The 18,411-nt window shown below is 34.9% G+C and overlaps 1 protein-coding gene across 1 annotated transcript; it reads left to right on the top strand.

The window, feature by feature from the left end:
- Nucleotides 1-3,432: 3,432 nt before the first annotated feature.
- On the top strand, nucleotides 3,433-5,947 carry LOC104587533 (transcription factor bHLH160-like). Its single transcript, XM_010245179.3, has 4 exons — nucleotides 3,433-3,857; nucleotides 3,938-4,341; nucleotides 4,789-5,130; nucleotides 5,526-5,947. Exons 2-4 carry the CDS (start codon nucleotides 3,940-3,942, stop codon nucleotides 5,628-5,630), a joined length of 849 nt encoding a protein of 282 aa, XP_010243481.1. The 5' UTR covers nucleotides 3,433-3,857; nucleotides 3,938-3,939; the 3' UTR covers nucleotides 5,631-5,947.
- Nucleotides 5,948-18,411: the final 12,464 nt, after the last annotated feature.

Raw genomic sequence — 18,411 nt, 5'->3', positions numbered from 1 at the left:
GAGCGGGCCCTTGGAACGCAGGGAAATGGAATCTAACAATATTTTTTGCCTTTTTTCATTGAAATTACAAGAATGCCACTCTCTACCAACTCTCTCTCTTTTTCTTGCAAATTACAAGAATGCCACTCTCTCTCCTACCAATTCTCTCTCTTTTTCTTACAAATTATAAGAATGTCATATCTCTCCTTATAAATTACAAGAATGTCACTCTCTCTCCAACTGAAAAACTAATCTCTATGTATTTAATGTCATCGATCCCTTTATGACAATGAAATAATGAAATAATGTCATCGATCCCTCTATGTGTTACTCTACCCACTATTCATAAGGGCAACGTATAGCTTAAGAAGATCTTCCTATGTGTTGAGAGTAGGAAAAATCAATTTTCATTTAGACCTGCAAAGCCCGGTTTGAAAATTATGGGCTTGGCAATGTGAATCCCTGCAAGCAAAAACTCGACACATACTCTGCAAGCATGGGAATCTAATTGCACATTGATTTCCCCATGGATTTAACATACATGTACGGGAGATATTCTCCATGTGCGATTGGATGCTATGTGTGTAGAGCTTTTGCTCACAGATCTAGGCTCCTAATCCTGGCCTAGGTTTTGTTTTCAGGCCCAACCCTGGCCCGGACCTACATCAAGCCCACAGATAATAGAATTTATACAGATTTATACATGTTATTTTATTTTACATTGTATATTTTATATATAAATATTATAATATGACATGCATAGTACATGTTATATGCAATATTTTATATTATAATGTATAAAATAAATTTTATATCTGCCTTGTATGTAATATAATATAAACATTATATATATATAATATTTTATATAAAAAACCTAGGCCTGTTTTTCGGACTTGGAACCTAGTCTGGGCCGGGCCAGACCTGGGCTCAGGACAATCCCTTATCACAGGTGCAAAGCCTGATCTGGCCCATGACCAGCCTTTTAAGGAGGGTAATAAACTCAAATCTAATCATGAGGGTCCCATATTTGACAAATGAATTGCTCTTTTGCCAAATCACCCATCCACATGATAAAATACAAATAAGAGAATAAATTGTCCTGTATTGCTAGACGGTGCCTTTGTCATTTGCATCATAGTATTACTATTGTTTTATTAGACAAAATTAGTTAAACCCCTTGTGTTTTTTTTTTTTGACAAATACTTGAACCTCCCCTGTCCTTTCACCTATGCAAAAACCTACCTTCACAATTCAAATAAATATGCAATTACACCTCTTTCATTAGTTATTCTACTATAATGGAGATAAAATTATGGTTATGCCCTTGTTATGAATGTGCAGAGTACACTCTTTATTTGAGTTGGCATCTCTGCTAAGGTTATGTTTGGTTTGAAGGAAAAGGTGAAGAAAGGAAAGGAAAGGTAGGGAAACCCATACAAGGTTTGTAAAGGTTTCCCTGCATTTCCTTTCCTTTCCCTATTTTTTCCTTCAAACCAAATACAGCCTAAGGGGAGAATGTTCAACTTGGCCTTTGTTATTCACTCATTGAAGTGGACAATGAAACCCACTTAAATAAAGTGATCTGCTTTTCGGGGTAATTTGATAGATCATCATCCCAATAAAGCTTTTCATGCACAAAAATGTGGTTTTAAAAACCCTAAAGCATTATGTGGGTGCTTTCTGTCAAGACAATTAATGAAAGGGATGTGTTGCATATTTATTTGAAGCAGGAAGGGAGGTTTTTGGAGAGGTCAAAATACAGGGGAAGTTTAAATATTTGTAAAAAAACACCAATCAAAGTGTAAATAATTTCTCAATAATAATAATATTATTGTTGTTGTTGTTTATTTGATTTGCACTATGCTAGTGGAGTTGGTTTAAACATTTGATTGCGTTATGATTTCTTTCTAAACATACAAAATCTTATATTTTATATTATTTTATATGTATTTGCACTATATACATATTTGTATTTGTACTCCTTCCAAACTGAGCCTTCCATACATTACCTCTATTGTTTCCATCTCTACTGGCAAAGTTACAATCTAATTTCTCAAAATCTCTTAATTTTAATTACATTTTTCTCACACAAAGTTTTCCTACAATTAGAATGTTTTATTGTTCTTGTTTACCATCTAAATCAGTTTGTTGCTGTGAATATGTAGTTATATTCTATATCTTGAACCCAGGTCTCTTGTGAAACAACTGAAAATGGGTTGAGATTGCTAACATAAATGAAATTATAAGTTAATCCATAAGCTTCCTGAAAGGAAATTGGTTGTGTATGTTTTTTCCAAGGAATATTTTACAATTTGTTCATGTGTGTATTTTCCTGAAATATAAACACCATCATCATTATCATCATCAAAATCTCTTTTTAGATCTAATGGATTACAAAACGGGGGTAGTCCATCCCCCAAATCCATAACTAGGGGTGATCATCAAAAACTGAAAAATGGAAAGATCAACCGAACCAATGAGACCAAACCAAAAATTCCAATTAATTGAATCAGCCAGTTTGGTAATTTCAAAAAACCGAAGGTATGGATTTAGTTTCAAATAACTAATACAAAAAACTGGCGATTAGTATACATATATTATATATATTTTTTATATTATCTATATATTGTAAATTAATATATACATTATATATAAATATATACATTTATAAGATATAATATTATTTATTATTTATAATATAATATTTTATATGTACTTCTAGCTTTTTATTATATATTTATAGATTTGTTTATAATATGTATTATAAATATAAAAAACTAAAAACCAACGCCAAACTGATGGTTAATCAAACTGGTCAATTGATTAACCGATCAGCTTCGATTCAGTTTCAATTACCAATTTTCCAAAAACTATAATATCTAAACCGAACCGTTAACACCCCAACCATGGTGCAAGTGGGATTCAATCGCTACGATTAATAGGAAACTTTACCAACCAGCTAGTTGGCAGATCATATCAACACTAATGAACTGGATCCCATGAATCCTGTTTCACCACTCAAATCTGTTTAATGCCATATATTCATTGTGTAGTTATGAATGTTTAAATTCTATTTCCACCCATGTCGTTTTTGTTTAGCCCTAAACCTTCTAATCCCTTCAACTTGCAACAGATCACCATCCCGTTCTTTGAAATATAAAATTATAGGAAATATGATACCCTAAAAGAAAGTCATTAAACTTGAATGTTTCACATTCTTGATTTAAAATAAAAGATTCTATATTAGTAAATGAAACGTCCCCGCCTCAAAAGAGAACATTGGCTGACATTAAAAAAATAAATCGAACTTCTAATACACTGTCACTGTCAGACAAAAAAAAGAAGAATGAGTTTGTAACATTATTCGGGGAAGTTTAGAAATTAATTTTAATTTTATGAGTAGAGATAAAAGTAAAACAGATAAAATCATCTAACAAAACACTGGAACTTTCTTTATTACCGCTTGAAACAAAATAGAGCCTCTCTCCGATGAGGGGGGCACAGGAAGCGGAAGGCCCTAGTCGTCTCTTTGGGTGTGTCTTAGCTTTCATTCATCAGTCCATGTTATTCAGGGAAAAAGGCTGGAGATGGATCAACCAAAAGGGTTGAAGGGATTATTTTCTAGTTTTGCAGGAGGATTCGTAGCTCGTGATGGTTTTTTCGTCCGATTTGCAGCGTTTGGTTGTTTTGAGGGATTTAGGGTTTTCATATAACCTGGTTTTGTTTTCATAGGTTATAATCGCTAGCTATTAATGAACTGAATAGAAAGATCAAGACGTGCCAAAATTTCGTTGCGATCCAACTGATCTCACTCTGTGAAATTGACCAGGAGGCACTTCGCATACTCTCTTGAAACATCCGCATGTGAAGCACTTCAGGTGACTCTCTCTCTCTCTCTCTCTCTCTCTCTTACATATAATCAAAAGTTCTAAACTGAACTTCTGAAACTGTGTTCTAGAAATGCTACCCATACCTTATAGCCATGACAACGATGGAGAGAACAGTAACAGTATGCTGGTCCAAGTGGTTGAAACTTCTGAGGATCCATGGATACCATTTGAAGACGATATCTTTACCGGTCAGGAGGACTCGAGCTCGTTCCTGCATCAAGAAGATCTGATCATGGTGCAACCATCTGTGGCTGAAGGGTTGATTGCAGCTAGCGACTATCAGAATAGTAAAGAGAAAGCTGGTAGGCAGAGGCGCTTTCAGACTGGGAAGTCAGTGGTGCAACCTGGTGCGGATGAGGAGTTGGTCGTGAAGAAACTCGATCATAACGCAAAGGAAAGGGTACGCAGGATGAAGCTCAATTCCTCCTACTTGGCTCTTCGCTCATTGCTACCAGATTCTCGTAGATCAAAGGTTGTCCCGCCACCATTCTTTCTCTGTCGAAGCTCAATCTGTTGAATTAATATAGGGGATTTTGGTTAGAATAGCAGACACTTGAAGCACAACAGCCTAGCTGCTGCTCTATGTTGTTTCCTAACCAGATTATTCAATCTGACCCAACTCAATGTTTCACAACCAACCGGATATTCCAGGTGACCCATTTCAGTTATAGTAAAGAACGTAAAAGACCCAACCTTCAGAGAGCTTATCTTGAAGAACTTAATACATAGCAACCATTACAACTGGGTTTGGTGCTGTTAACCCCATCATTTTTTTTCTATCCAACTAAATATGATCAACCCATTTCTACCCAAGATTTGGAGATATGAAGTCTCCATGCCCATCAATCCTTTTGGTTCATTCAGTAAGATGTTGCAGAGAAGTGTTCTCTGTCTAATTTGTTTGTCTATGATCTTGCAGAAGAAATGGAGCGCTCCTGTTATAGTGGGTAAAGTTCTAGAATACATTCCAGAGTTGGAGTCTGAGATTGAGAATCTTACTCAGAGGAAGGAACAAATGCTGTCCATCGTAGAAAAGAGGCAAATTCCCACCCAAGGTTCACCTTCAGAATCCAAAACTCCCACAGTTTCAGTAAGTGAAGTTAGAAAAGGAGAAGTGATAGTTCAAATATGCATTCAGAGAGAAAATTCCAGTGTTTTCTCTACTCTACTAGCTAATGCTGAAGGTGAAGGAATGCAAATTGTCAGCAGTTCGGCTCTTTCAGTCTCTGATGACAGAGTTTGCTACCATCTACATCTTCATGTAATTTTCTCATCTTATATCTTGTCTTTCTATTTTCCACTTAATCCCCACTTCCTCGACTAGTAGTATTGTTATCATCAGCAGCACACAAGTAGTAAAATCAAACTGCAACAAGAACTACAAAATTGGCGAAGTTGGGGATATCTGTTATTGCCGAACTATCAGCCCGGTCTATGACAGTGATGAGATAAATAAAATTAAGCATTCACACAATGAATTGGCTAACTCTAACACAAAATCCACTGGGTTCCTCGGGTTCAATGAATTATTATGCAGATTAGTTCCCCAGAATAACCAAACCTCTCCCAGAGTAACTGCTCTTATAATCAGTTTGCTGTTGCTATTGATGTGGGCCACTTGGATCTTATAATTTTGTGATCTCCTCCATTGATCAGGTGAGTGGAAGATCACCAAGAGCCGACTACATTGCAGTGTTAAGGACAAAGATACTTTCTTGGTTGTGCGGGAGATCATCTATTTCGGATGACAGAAACGTCTAACTGAAAGTCCTCTGTGAACGAAGATGGAAATTGGTAAACAAGTGTTTACATCAACAGATATATCATATTTTTCTTTTTTCTGTTTTTGAGTATTGCTCCAATTCTATGGATGTCTCCGAAGAGACATCTCAATTGTATTCGGGAGTACAATAAAATTCAATGACAAAAGTAGCAGAAGGCATGTGAACTGTACATGGTTCGGAGGATTTCCTACATGCACTGTGTAAGATTAGCAAAATTCCATCATGAAGATGTACAGTTAAATTACTATTTTTCTCAACTTTTTATTTTATTTAACCTTTTCTCGTCTCTCTTCACTCGGAAAATTTACCATTTCTCTATTGCTCTTATCTTCATTAAATGACGAGAGGATTTCATGGTCATCAGAAAGTTACAGCAGGTTCATGTGAGAGTAAATTCTAATTACAACTCCAGCCCTATCCGCTCTCGCTTTTCCTTGTGCAAGTATTTGGTTTTGTCGGTGATTTATACCTTAGACCCATGTGGAGAGATGAAGTCTTCAGTCCATTGGTTCCGTTTATATTTATTGAGTAAATGTTTTGTTATTATGTGAGTGCAGAATTGAGAAAAGTAATTAATGAAAGCATTTATGACATATAGGTGCCATTAAGCACTACATTAATAAATTGCCAATAAACACCTGCCCTTTTTAGGATGGAGTTTCCTAAAATGGGAAAGGGGCATAGAAATCAATGTTTCCTTTTATTGATGGGACACGTATACACCGTTTACTCAATAAACTTAAACAAAACCAAACACATACTAAGTGTGTATTTATTCTATGGGCATTTCAGGCGCAAGGGTTGAATCACTGTTTGGTTCACCCGTTTATTTAAAAAATGATAAAAAACTGAAACGCATGGATTTGTGTGCCCAGAGCCATTGGGGGTAGTGACAAATTATTGTTTATTCCAATGACATGGCGTTTCCCAAAACTGGTTGCTGGTGTGGCGTCAACGTGGATGCCGACATGGTGATTTGATTCGCTTGATCCCATACATTGCGGATCACAAAACAAGATAACCCTTTTTCGCCCTTTTCACACTAATGTGTCTGAAGAAGGAATTTACCCTGAGAACTACCGCATTCGTTTCGTCCGAAGAGAATTATCATGGCAGTTCACGACTTCCCCGTTCTTTGTCGTCAATAAGACCACCGTCAACCTGAAACGTTCTACAATTTCCATTGTTGCCAATATTGACATTCTCTCTCTCTTTCTCTCTCTCCAGATCCTATTACCGTCCCGCAAGTCTCCCTCGTGAACAGAACTCCTAGGGCTCTTCTTCCCGTTGTCGACAACCCTGAGTGTTTATTGCCATAACTCACCTCAAAGGGAAGAACAGGGAATGGCTATTCCCTCAAATGGGAAATGCCATTCAAATAGGAATGAGAATAGGATTCCAATTTCACCCAATAGTTAAAATTGAAATAATTCAGTCTGATTCCGATTTCAGATCCCAATTCCTACGAAACAAATGGGGCCTAAGGATTCGTATTTTTCCTAAAAAAAAAGAATCCTGATTGCCAGAACAAAGTTTGAGTTTAGCCAAACCCAACTAGAGCAGATTCATATTATCCCCACGAGTGACTTGCATGCTTTTTACAAGGAGCTAGAAAGCTGCTTTGATAGTGTGTTGTAATATTTAAATGGCTAAATTTGATAACTATACCTCCACTGGTCTATGTTTTTAATTGAGCTATAGGTGACAATTGACATGACATTGAGATATTAATATTTGGATCAAATTAAATCTTATATGTTGAATTTTGAGAGAATTTAGAATATTTAAAAAAATGATAAGAATATCAATTGGTGGACCCTTATTGGATCAATTATAGAAGGATCAAATTCATTGGATCAAGAACTTCAATTCCATTAGATTTGAATTCCAATATAGACAAACAGACACCATTACCATTTGCAGCTCTAGTTATTTTCAGGTGGGTCGTCCAGTAATTGGTCCCTTTCACAGACGGCAGGCTTTGTTTGGCCGTGCCCATGTCCCTACTGTTGCCCTAGAGTGCATGGCCGCTTCCATCAGCGTTCACTGATAGGAGAAGGAACATGGGGATGAAGATCAAAGTAAGATTTTGGTTTTTTGGGCATTTGATGCATTGACACTGGACGACTATGAAAGTTTTTTTTTCCGGCTGCAACATCTATCTTCTCTCTCTCCCTCTCGACTCTCTTTTTTTTGGGTTCGACAATTGATTAAAAAGCCACCCAGAAACAGAGTAAAGTCCGAGTATTGAGACTTCTCTTTTAGATGGGTATGGAGAAGCTTCATTAGTAAGGAAAGTTAAAAGGGAATGAATTGAAGGATCAATTAACAGTTCAAAGTTCAAACCGTCTGCTTATCTCAAACCATCACATATACATCTAGGGTTCTGCAATTAGATCTCATAATCATTTTAAGATGGTCGGCCATCCAAGCACACAACTTCCACTACCAGAGATTATCATAAGATCACTTCAACAAAATTTCTGGTTCAGAGATGATAAGAGATGGTTGGGCCTCGTGCAGGAAACGAAAGGGGACATATGGATCAGTGGATTACAACCGACTGATTACAACGAATGGAAATAACTGGGGACTCAAAATCCTATTAACATAGGCAGAAAACCACTTAGCACCACCCACACCATAACGCACATAGTTTAACAGAGCTTAACATCACTTCTATAAGTTTTAGCAGTCGCATCCATAGTTCAAAAATACAAGAAATTGAATACCCAGATGCTAAAGATGAAAATAAATACATCAAAGCAAGCCAAGATGCACTGATTTATAAAGAAGAAATCAATTTGTTAAAGAGAGAAGATGTAACAGAAGAGCCAAACTCACAAACCATGTAACCAGGAATGCAAGCATTAAACCTCTGTTTCAAGACTGATTGATCGATTTTGGGAGAAGAACCAAAAGATGGGGCGGCAACTGATTACTATGGTCAGGAATCTTCTAGAACCAGAGCCGCTTTTCCCATTCTTCCCCAGACTCCACAAAAACCCTAGAGCTAGATTTTTATAGTGACGTTTCAAGGGCCATGGTGGGCCTCTTAACGTCTCATGGGCCGATCCTTGCCCTTGGTGTTAAAATGAAAATTGGGCTAGATCAACCGAATGGTCTGGATCCACAAGACCCATAACCAATATGGCCCCATTTTTTGCCATGTTTAATTACGAGAATTGAACTCTAAGATTTGATGGGTCTCACCAACGGGATTAGCATCAAGTCATTCACTATTAAATAACTAATAGATCTAATGCCATGCAAGTTCTTTCTTTTAAAGACAATATAGGAAGTAAGAACCTATGTAATGGTCTGGTCTTCCTCACCAGAGAAGGCTGATCTTCCAAGCAATCTTTGCCAAGTGGAAAAAATACAACCTTTCCTTCGGATAAATTTAATATAAAAAACATTGAAATTTGGAATTATCAATATTCCTTGTGGAAGACACCAATAAAATGATGGTCACCAGATCAGATTCGCCACATCATTCCTCCATTAGGTTGAAATATTTTGAGGTGTAGGTAAAATCTCTACTTGACCCAATTGAGAATAATTTATCGAGGTGAACAAAATTTGTGGCCATCAGCTGTCTTTAGAATGGAATTTTCACTAGACTAAAATTTTGTCTTTAGAAAACAAAATTTGTTTTCATAGGTTAAAATCTCTACTTGACCCAATTCATTATTTTACAGTGCAATTTCATATATATCTATATCTCTCTATACTATCTATAAGAGTATAAATAGATGCAGTTGACTTTTGGAATTTTCACTAGACTAAAATACCCCTTCTTTAAGGTTTGAATCAGAGTGGAGAAATGGTAAATATGTAATTTGGTTTTCTCATTAATGTTTATTAGGAAATGTCTATTCTTTATTACAAAAAAGACACAAAAATTCATTCTTTTTGTGCAAAAATGTTATTTAGCATTCCCATTTAATGCTTGTTAGGGAAAATATAAAAAAAAATCCTCTTTTTGTTTAATAATAGGAAAACAAACCATGGTAATTGCTGAAATCTCCATTGAGGTTTTTGACCATTGTCCAAACCTTCCCTGCAGTTTGGTAATTGCAATCACCTCCCCTAAACTTCTTGACACAATTGCAAGTAGACCCCTTTTCTAAAATCTTCTAATAAGAGGTATGAAAATGTCCAAAATACTCATGTAATTATTATTGAGGCTGGTTTATACATAAAAAACAATTTAAATGTTATGAACTACAAAAAAAGAAAGTTTAAAATTGCAATTTTACCTTTGAGCAATTGATATGAAGGGCAAATTAGGAAAATACATCAATTTCGAGAAGGAAATTAGAAGGGACTGGGGTAGTGATTTATATGAAGAAAATTTGGGAAATAAACATTTTGGCCAAAAGTAACTACATAGGTATTTTGGATATTTTTGTGATGTTTGTTAGAAGATTCTAGTATGGGTTTACTTAAAACTGTGTCAAAAAGTTCATGGGAGGTAATTGTATTTACCAAACTTTGGGGGGGTTCAACAATGATCAACAATTTTACGAGACGTTTTAGAAATTTACCCTTTTCATTTATTTAAATTAAAAAAAAAAGAACAGACATGAAAGTACATCTTATGTTCTAAATAGCAAATGTTGAGTCACATTAACCACCATGAAGAGATTTCCAACTTGTAAATGGATGATTAAGGTAGTTGATGGTTTTCTCTTCTTTATTTCCAACATATGGTGGGTTAATTTTTCACTTCAATCACCTTAAAGCCCATATTATTGGATGACAAGATATCTGCAAGAGCAAGTGATATTTTTTATAACAATTCATTGTAAGGTTTTCAGCGGTGAAAGAAGCTAAAGTTGGATTTATCATATAGAAGTTAATTCTTGCAAAGGTAACAAAAATTCAAATAAAATTTTGATGAAGGTAACAGAGAAGTATGGACAGTAGGGGTGATCATTTCAGCCTGGCTCGAGCCCACATCAGGCCCGCAAATTTTAGGGTTGGGCTTGGGCTTAATACTTCAAGCCCGGCCCGCATATGTAATATTTTATATTATATAATATAATATATAAAATAAAAGTTTATATGCATGTTATGTCATTTAATATAAAATATTATAGATATGTAATGTTTTATATATGAAAGACATTGGCCCGAAATCAAGCCCAGCCTAGGCCCATGTAGACCTGGGCTAGGCCAGGCCCGGGCCCAGGCCTAAGCTATAGCCCTTATCATAAGCCCAGCCCATGATCACCCCTAATGGACAGGCCCAATGCAGATTTTTGAATTCCACGACAGAGCTATAAACATTCAAAATGTCAAAAACCCCCACTCTATACACCAATGCTCACCCATGAATTGGCATCAATTCTAAGCTGGCACCCACCCCAACTGTACTTTGGGCCTAAAAATTCTGACCCTAGGCTGAACCATCAGTCTCCCTAAAAATTATTAATTTTATTTCTTAACCATAATAAATAAGAATAATAAGAATTTTATCAATTCTTATTAGCTATGCAAGAATTTTATTTGAACATATATTTATATTAATGAACCATAATAAATGTGATAAATAAGAATACTTTTTTACAAATGTAGAAATATAGAAAAATGTAAAAAAAAAATGGAAATATATTATATAGTATCATCATCACAAAATCTGTCATATGCAAAGCACATAAACAAATACTAGTACTACTATTAAAAGCATGAATTAAGTCTTGATTCTAGAAATTTTTGACTAAACTATCTTTATCTTTTAAACTTAGTCCCCCTTTATTATGAGGGAAAAAAGGGAAAATCAATGATGCAGGAAAGATATGGTATCGAAAGAGTTCTGGCCAATGAAAACCCACCCATGAATTTTGATTAAATAACACCTAACTGGCTACCACGTTTATGATTCCAGTTAATTGGTCAAAAGTTTTTCAAATATCATATCTTTTTGATATCATAATCGAACTTGGACAAAAAACATAATTTGAACTAATACTTTTTATTAAATTCATTATATTCTTCATCATTATGTCGTATATTTAAGGTATTAACTCTCATTTCCTTTCATTAAATCTTATATTTAAGTCACATTAAATAAATGAACATTATGGACTTTTTTTTATTAAAACACCCTATTTATGAATTTAGTCCCTCTAACTATGTGGGTAAAAAATGTAGTTTAAAATTCCACTTCATTGAATTTCTTCTCATTAAGGTATTAATTCTCATTCTCTCTCCTTAAATACTTTATTCTAAGTATTTTTGTTTCTCACCAATAAATTATACAAATTAAATCTATACCCAATATTTTTAATAATTTAAAACCTATTCTCAAAACCAACATGGAAAACACACCACCCTTTTGGTTGAGTGGCAAGTAATAGCCCACACATCTGCATCAAATGAGTTAACCAATGCTCTCATAGTTAAACAATAAAAATAAAAAATATATATAAATATAAATATTACAAAAATTATAAAAAAATATGAAAAATTTAGGCACATCTCTAATATTATCTATTTATCATATCAAACAACAATAAGCATGGTAAATAAAAGTGTTTTTATTCAAAATGAAATACAATATTTAAAATTGGCCAAAAAATGGAACCATTTTCCTATTCAAGTGATGGGTCGATGGTTCAACATTTTAGGTCAAATGGATCAACCCATGATATAATAAATAAATAATAAAAATTAAAAAAAATAGAAACACAAAAATTATTAAAAACATAGTCATTTTGTAAAAAAAAACATTTGGTTGCATCTGTAATATTATGTATTCATCATATTAAACAAAAATAAATGTGATAGATAAGAGTTTAGAGGCAAATTATGTGGTCTTAACTCGAGCCTGAATTAACCCAGCTCGTAATTTTAGACAAGCTATCTTTGATTTTTGGACCTTGACTTGGGCCTAGGCCTAGTCTCAAAAATTTGGGACTTTTAATTTTTAGATTGTGTCCAAGCCTAGCCCTTGGGTAATTAAAGTAAAACCCAAAACAAAGTTAAACCAAAATTTGCATTATTTCATTTGTGCTCTCATGCATTTGTACTAGTGCAAATAAAATTGCACTACTACCAAAAATTGCCTTAGGCTTTTACTTTTCTTTGCTTTAGGTTTTATTTTACCTCATTCATAATGCAAAGAATCAAAATAAAGTGAAGGGTGAAATAAGACTCTATTAGAATTTGCAATGGAATCATTTGCACTCCCACACTTTTGTAATAATAATTTGGTCTTCCCCACTACATTGGAGAGGACAAAAGCCACTCAGGAGTCAAGTCACTCCATGGACCCTAGGTAGGCTGTAGACAACGCAAAATTATAGTGTCCCAACCAATGTTTTTAAAACCAATCCAGAAATGAAATAGTTTTGGCCATCGGTTTTTAGTCAATGGTTTGACCATCTAGGTCAAATAGTTCGAACATTTTAATCATTTGAAAACTTAAAATCATGTTATATATCATCTTACCCATTGGGTTGGAATATTAGGGTAAGGTGGAAATAAAAGTTATGAGGTGGAGGTTGCTAATGTCGACTGAGAGAAGAAGAAGAAGAAGAAAAAGGTGACTTGTACCAGTGATGACAACGGCGATGGCAATCTATAATGGCCACGACGACAATGATCTAAGATCTCTATCAGATCTCTCTTTCTCTCTCTCGCTCTCTCAGATCTCAAATCTGTGAATGACTGAATCTGAGATCTCTCTCATAAATCTCAAGTCTCTTAGATCTCTCTCTCTTTCACGACTTGAATCTCTCTCTCCTCTCTCTCTCTCTCATATCTCATATCTGATATCATTCTCTTTTTTTCTGTTTTATTATTTTAATTTTTTGAAAATTCTAAATAAATTATATTAAACTGCAAACCATTGGTCGTGTTGAACAATTCAGTAGTCAGGCCATCGGATCAATGGTTCGTTGACTAATTCAATGGTTTTTGGTATTATAACGGTTCAGTATTAAAATGAAACCAGTACCTTGACCGATTCCCCGGCCAAATGATCCAACTGTTCGGCCCGATCCAATTTTCAAAACCATGGTGCCAACCCACGTCCACCCCCACAGCTGTGAATGCCTTCAAATATGAAGCATCAATTAAACCATAAAACCCTAGCCTCTAAATAACACCTAGATCATTATAAAAATCTATGTATAATCCAACTCAATGTTTCATGCTTAGCAAAAGATAAGAGAAAAACTATATTTTTATTACTCATCTGAATAGTTGAGAATACAAGAAAGTACATGACTGAAAAAAGGAAGTAGAAATTCTGTAACAGAATGGTAATGACTTCAATACATTAATTATTGGGGAGATGCACAGAGGCTCATTACAAGCAAATAAACGCGGAGCTTTGGGAGAAGGGTAGCCTAGTGTGTAAGGAAAAAAAAAATGGTTGCATTATAATGATGTATTGGCCCGCTGAGCCTATTAAAGTCTTTTTGTTGATTCATTGAGATCTTTATTGGCTGTTGTTGGTCTATTTCAGCTCATCTGTCCATACACAGGGAGGCCTATTTGGCTCATTCTTGATCTGGCCCATGTGGGCCTATTTCGCTTTCATAACAATCAGCTATGGAGTCTCTTATTCTTGAAAATGGAGCAGGACTACTACATCAACATGTTATCTATTGGCCACATCATCATCATCAAAAGCAGCTTAGAGATTTGGACACATCATCACATTGAAACAGTTTTTGTCAAACACATGAAGATCTTTGATGATCTCCATGTGTTTAAGGGGGCATGTTAGGTAGTTGTATAAGACTAATTTGCTATGATTATAATAAGGATTAGATACGAGAGAGAGAGAGAGAGAGAGGAGATTAGGAGTACAAATATATACAAAAGAATACAAAATATAAGGTTTTGCACCCTACAAATTAGTATTTGTACTCCTTCCAAATTGAGCTTAAGTGAAGGAATAACAGGACCGTTTGTCTTAATCAACTATTTGGTGCAAATGCGGCCAAGGAATTAGCATATGCGGGTGAAAAACTAATCAAGATGGGTTGCAATTGATGGGCATAGAGGGAAATCATGCCCCTGCCAAATGGAACTTTCGGAGTCCCATCATGTGTGATGCCACCACCACTTGAGCAAAAACATTAACTAACTCTGGGACATAGACAGTATCTGCTCAGATTTCCAGGAAAACAATAGATATTAAACTATGAAGAAGAGCATCTTTTGACATTTCAGATACAATGAAGCATCAATCTAAATGAAAGATCGATCAGAGTATCACTCATACATGGGGATTAGAAGATAATACTTGATTACAAACACGACCATATGCAGCCATAGACTCGATCTTCTTTCAAATGCAGAACTCTCACAAAAACAGGGAGAACCTAGTAATTAAAAGGGGGATGGGGAAGAAAAGAAATGTAAGCCCACCAAGTTTATATTAGAACTAGCACTGAAAAAGAAGGAAGAAATAAGGTGACCTAAAAGATTACCTGGTTCAAAGGAATAGACACAGGGATCATCCTTGCAACTGCACTAGCAGATTATCTTTTACAGCATGGTTCAGATTCTCCAAACAATGGGTAAAGTGGAATATAAACATATATGTATAGCAAAAGGGCAGCTTTAATGCCCATGCAAATATTGAATATATTTGTTAGTAATAAGCTTTAAACTGGAGAAAGTCAAACCCAAAAGAAAAGCAGAAAAATAAGAGATGGCTAACATTAAATACTATGGCCAAATTGATGAAGGAAAATATAATTGAAGAATTGAAATCATAACCATCAACCTTTATAGACTAATGATGTTTGTTTGACAAAGGATACTTCAGGATTGGCTCCCCACCATTTCTACACAATTCACTCTCACAAATGCTTAGTTGTGTTGGAGTTTTGTTTGTTCTGATCCAAATCAAATAAGTTTTCCCCTGTTTTGAGCTTATTTTGATGCCTTCTAATATTCTTTTATGCCTCTGTTTTGTTCCAGCTTTACAGAGTGTACAAAGAGTGTCTTTCTTTGTCTTGAGTTGTGGAAAGTACTAGAATCAAAGGAATGAAAATCCACTTTAATTAACCTTATTAATCTTTGCTTATTGCTCATAATATGTCTGATAGACATATATAATACATATAAAGAGAATGGGCTAGAAACACTGCCCTCCTGCATGCGCCAAGTTGGCCTGGGCTAACACATGCATGTGTCCACATGCCGTGCCATGCCATATTGAGAATTCACATTTGTGCCCCACAGCACATCCTAACTGTGTATTGGGATCATTTTCCATATTGAACATGTGGCAGGCTACTTTTTACATGTGGTGTCGGATCAAGTTGGTAGGGTGTTGGAACATGTTTTGTTGGCAGGAGATCTGAACTCTTAGTTGTGCGGAGAGTAGAGCTTAATGAGTAGAACAGTAATAGAGAAGATGACTTTTCTCAACATTCCACAACTATGCTTATTTATTTGTTGTTCTCTTCTTCCTTCTCACTAGTTAACTAGTTTTACATTGGGCTTTCACTATTTCTTCCCTCTTTTCTCATATCAAGGCGTGCATAGTGTTCTAGTTTGTTGTTTTGAGTGGTAACCACAGTTTTAAGGATATCATCAATTACAGTGCCACAACTTTTATCTTTGACATGTTTATCTCTCTTTCCTCAGTTACTGGATTAAATTCTTCACTACATGGAAAAACATACTGCTTAGCTGCTAAGGGTGGATTTAAGCCAAAGTTGAGCTGAATATTTGGCTATTTAAATTTGGCTTGCTAAAAATTCATGAGGTTTGAGCTCAATTTGAACTAAGGACTCGAGGTTGAATTTAATTTGACCCAAAAGCTTTTAAGTTTGAGCTTGGCTTGACTCGAGCTCAACTGTGAGACAATCTTCCTATAAAAATTATAATATAAAAAAATTATATACAAAAGGTTATTTTTATTTTACATAAAAAAATTAAAAATTATAAAAATTATTTATTATTATATTTATAATAAGCTTGATTAGGCTCGTGAGCCTCAGAAATCAAATTTCATTTAGCTCATGCTTGACTTGATTAGCAAACAAGCCTATGTATTGAGCCCAAGCTTTGCTCAAAACTTGGTTTAGACCAAACCAAATTGATCTTTTCATGAACTGAGCTCGAATAACTCGATTGGTCTCCACCCATATTAGCTACTATTATTCTGGTTTATCTTTATATTTTGTTGTCTCTCTTATTCAAATTACATATTAATATTCTGTACTGTTTTTTTTTTTTCTTTTCGCTTGATTGTAGATGCTTTAATTTCCCATAATCTTAGTTCTACTACTGAAAATTTCTCCAACAAGTTGCCTCTTATGATGCTAATTTTTTTTACACCAAGGACATTACATTCTGCAAAAGAACTTAATTACTCAGATAGAGTTGCAAAGGGGCAGTGGGAAGATGGATGTCAAAATATTGTGTTGCATAAAATTCTTACATCAAATATAACCTACAATTGGAGAGCCCATTTCTTGGGCAACTTCAGCAAGGCAACAACAATTATCCGACCTTGTGGTGGGTATGAAACTTTATGTACTCATTAACAGTACAATGGTGAACAGTGGTGATAGGGCATAAGGGAGGAGTTTTTTTTGTATAGAGAGAAGGGTTTATTAGTTGTATACAGAAATACATAATTTTGTTTTACCAAAAAAAGGGGATAAACGCGTCAAAAGAAATTTTGTCTGCTATCTCCAAACACGCCTGACTCAAAGGTAGCAGGACCACTGAACTTTTTGGAGGAATTTTCAATGTTCAGAGCCATCGCTCGAAGCTAGCACTGAACACTACCTGAGTCTTTTTGTGCTGAACTGCTTATTGTTGTAGCTATAATAGTATAGTTGATTGGCATTGGACATAAGAATTACGTGTTGGAAGTGTTATAGAATATAGATCATTGTTTAAATGTAGATATAAATATACTTGACATCATCATTTTAATTTACTTTGAAATGCTTTGGAAAGCTTGACTATTACTTTGATCTATATATAATGATTATGAAGGCACAACATATTAAAAGACTTGACAACAATATATGCATAGATTAGGGGTGTCAATGAACTGGGTTTGGGTTGGATGGTCCAATAAAAGGTATTGAATTGGACCAATTCAAACTTAAATGGTCCAAGGTATTTATTAGATTGGATAGGACTTGGTCTATAATTGTAATGGATTTATATTGGACTAGATTGGGTTGAACTGATATCTGATCCATTTATAGAAGAGTATGTGTGTCAATGGACCATGTTTGAATTGGACCAATCTAAATTAAAACAAATTTGAATAGGTTGAATGGTCCAATAAGACATTGAAGTGGACTTTGGGGGAGAATCGTTAGTGGAGTGAGTGTGTTTCCTAACTTTCTAAAAATGAGCTATTTATATCTTTCCTTAATAACATGTTTCTGGAATCTTTTAATGCATGCTTCCATAGGTTAATTATTAAATAAAGCTAAACTAGACTAAGTGGACCTGGCCAAGTCTATGATGGTCTGCAACTCAACATAACTGACACTATAAACAACTGACTTATTGATCAACTAATTTGGGCCATCTACTTGCCCAATAAGAAAATGGTAAATTGCTAATACAACAAAAGGTATATCATGCATTTTACATTATAGGCCTATGAAGATGAGAATCTTTAATAATACCATTTGCATAAATGTCTTCACAATCAAACATATTGCATGCCAAAGAATACATCCAAGTAGGAAGTTAAAAAGTATTCTTCCTTAGGCTCAGTTTGGAAGCAGTACAAATGCAAATATGTACAG

The sequence above is a fragment of the Nelumbo nucifera genome, chromosome 5 (assembly GCF_055504915.1).
Source record: "Nelumbo nucifera cultivar China Antique chromosome 5, China Antique-T2T, whole genome shotgun sequence".
Taxonomy (NCBI): Eukaryota; Viridiplantae; Streptophyta; class Magnoliopsida; order Proteales; family Nelumbonaceae; genus Nelumbo; species Nelumbo nucifera.
The sequence above is the reverse complement of the archived record's forward strand: the minus strand, read 5'-3'. Positions and strand labels throughout refer to the sequence as shown.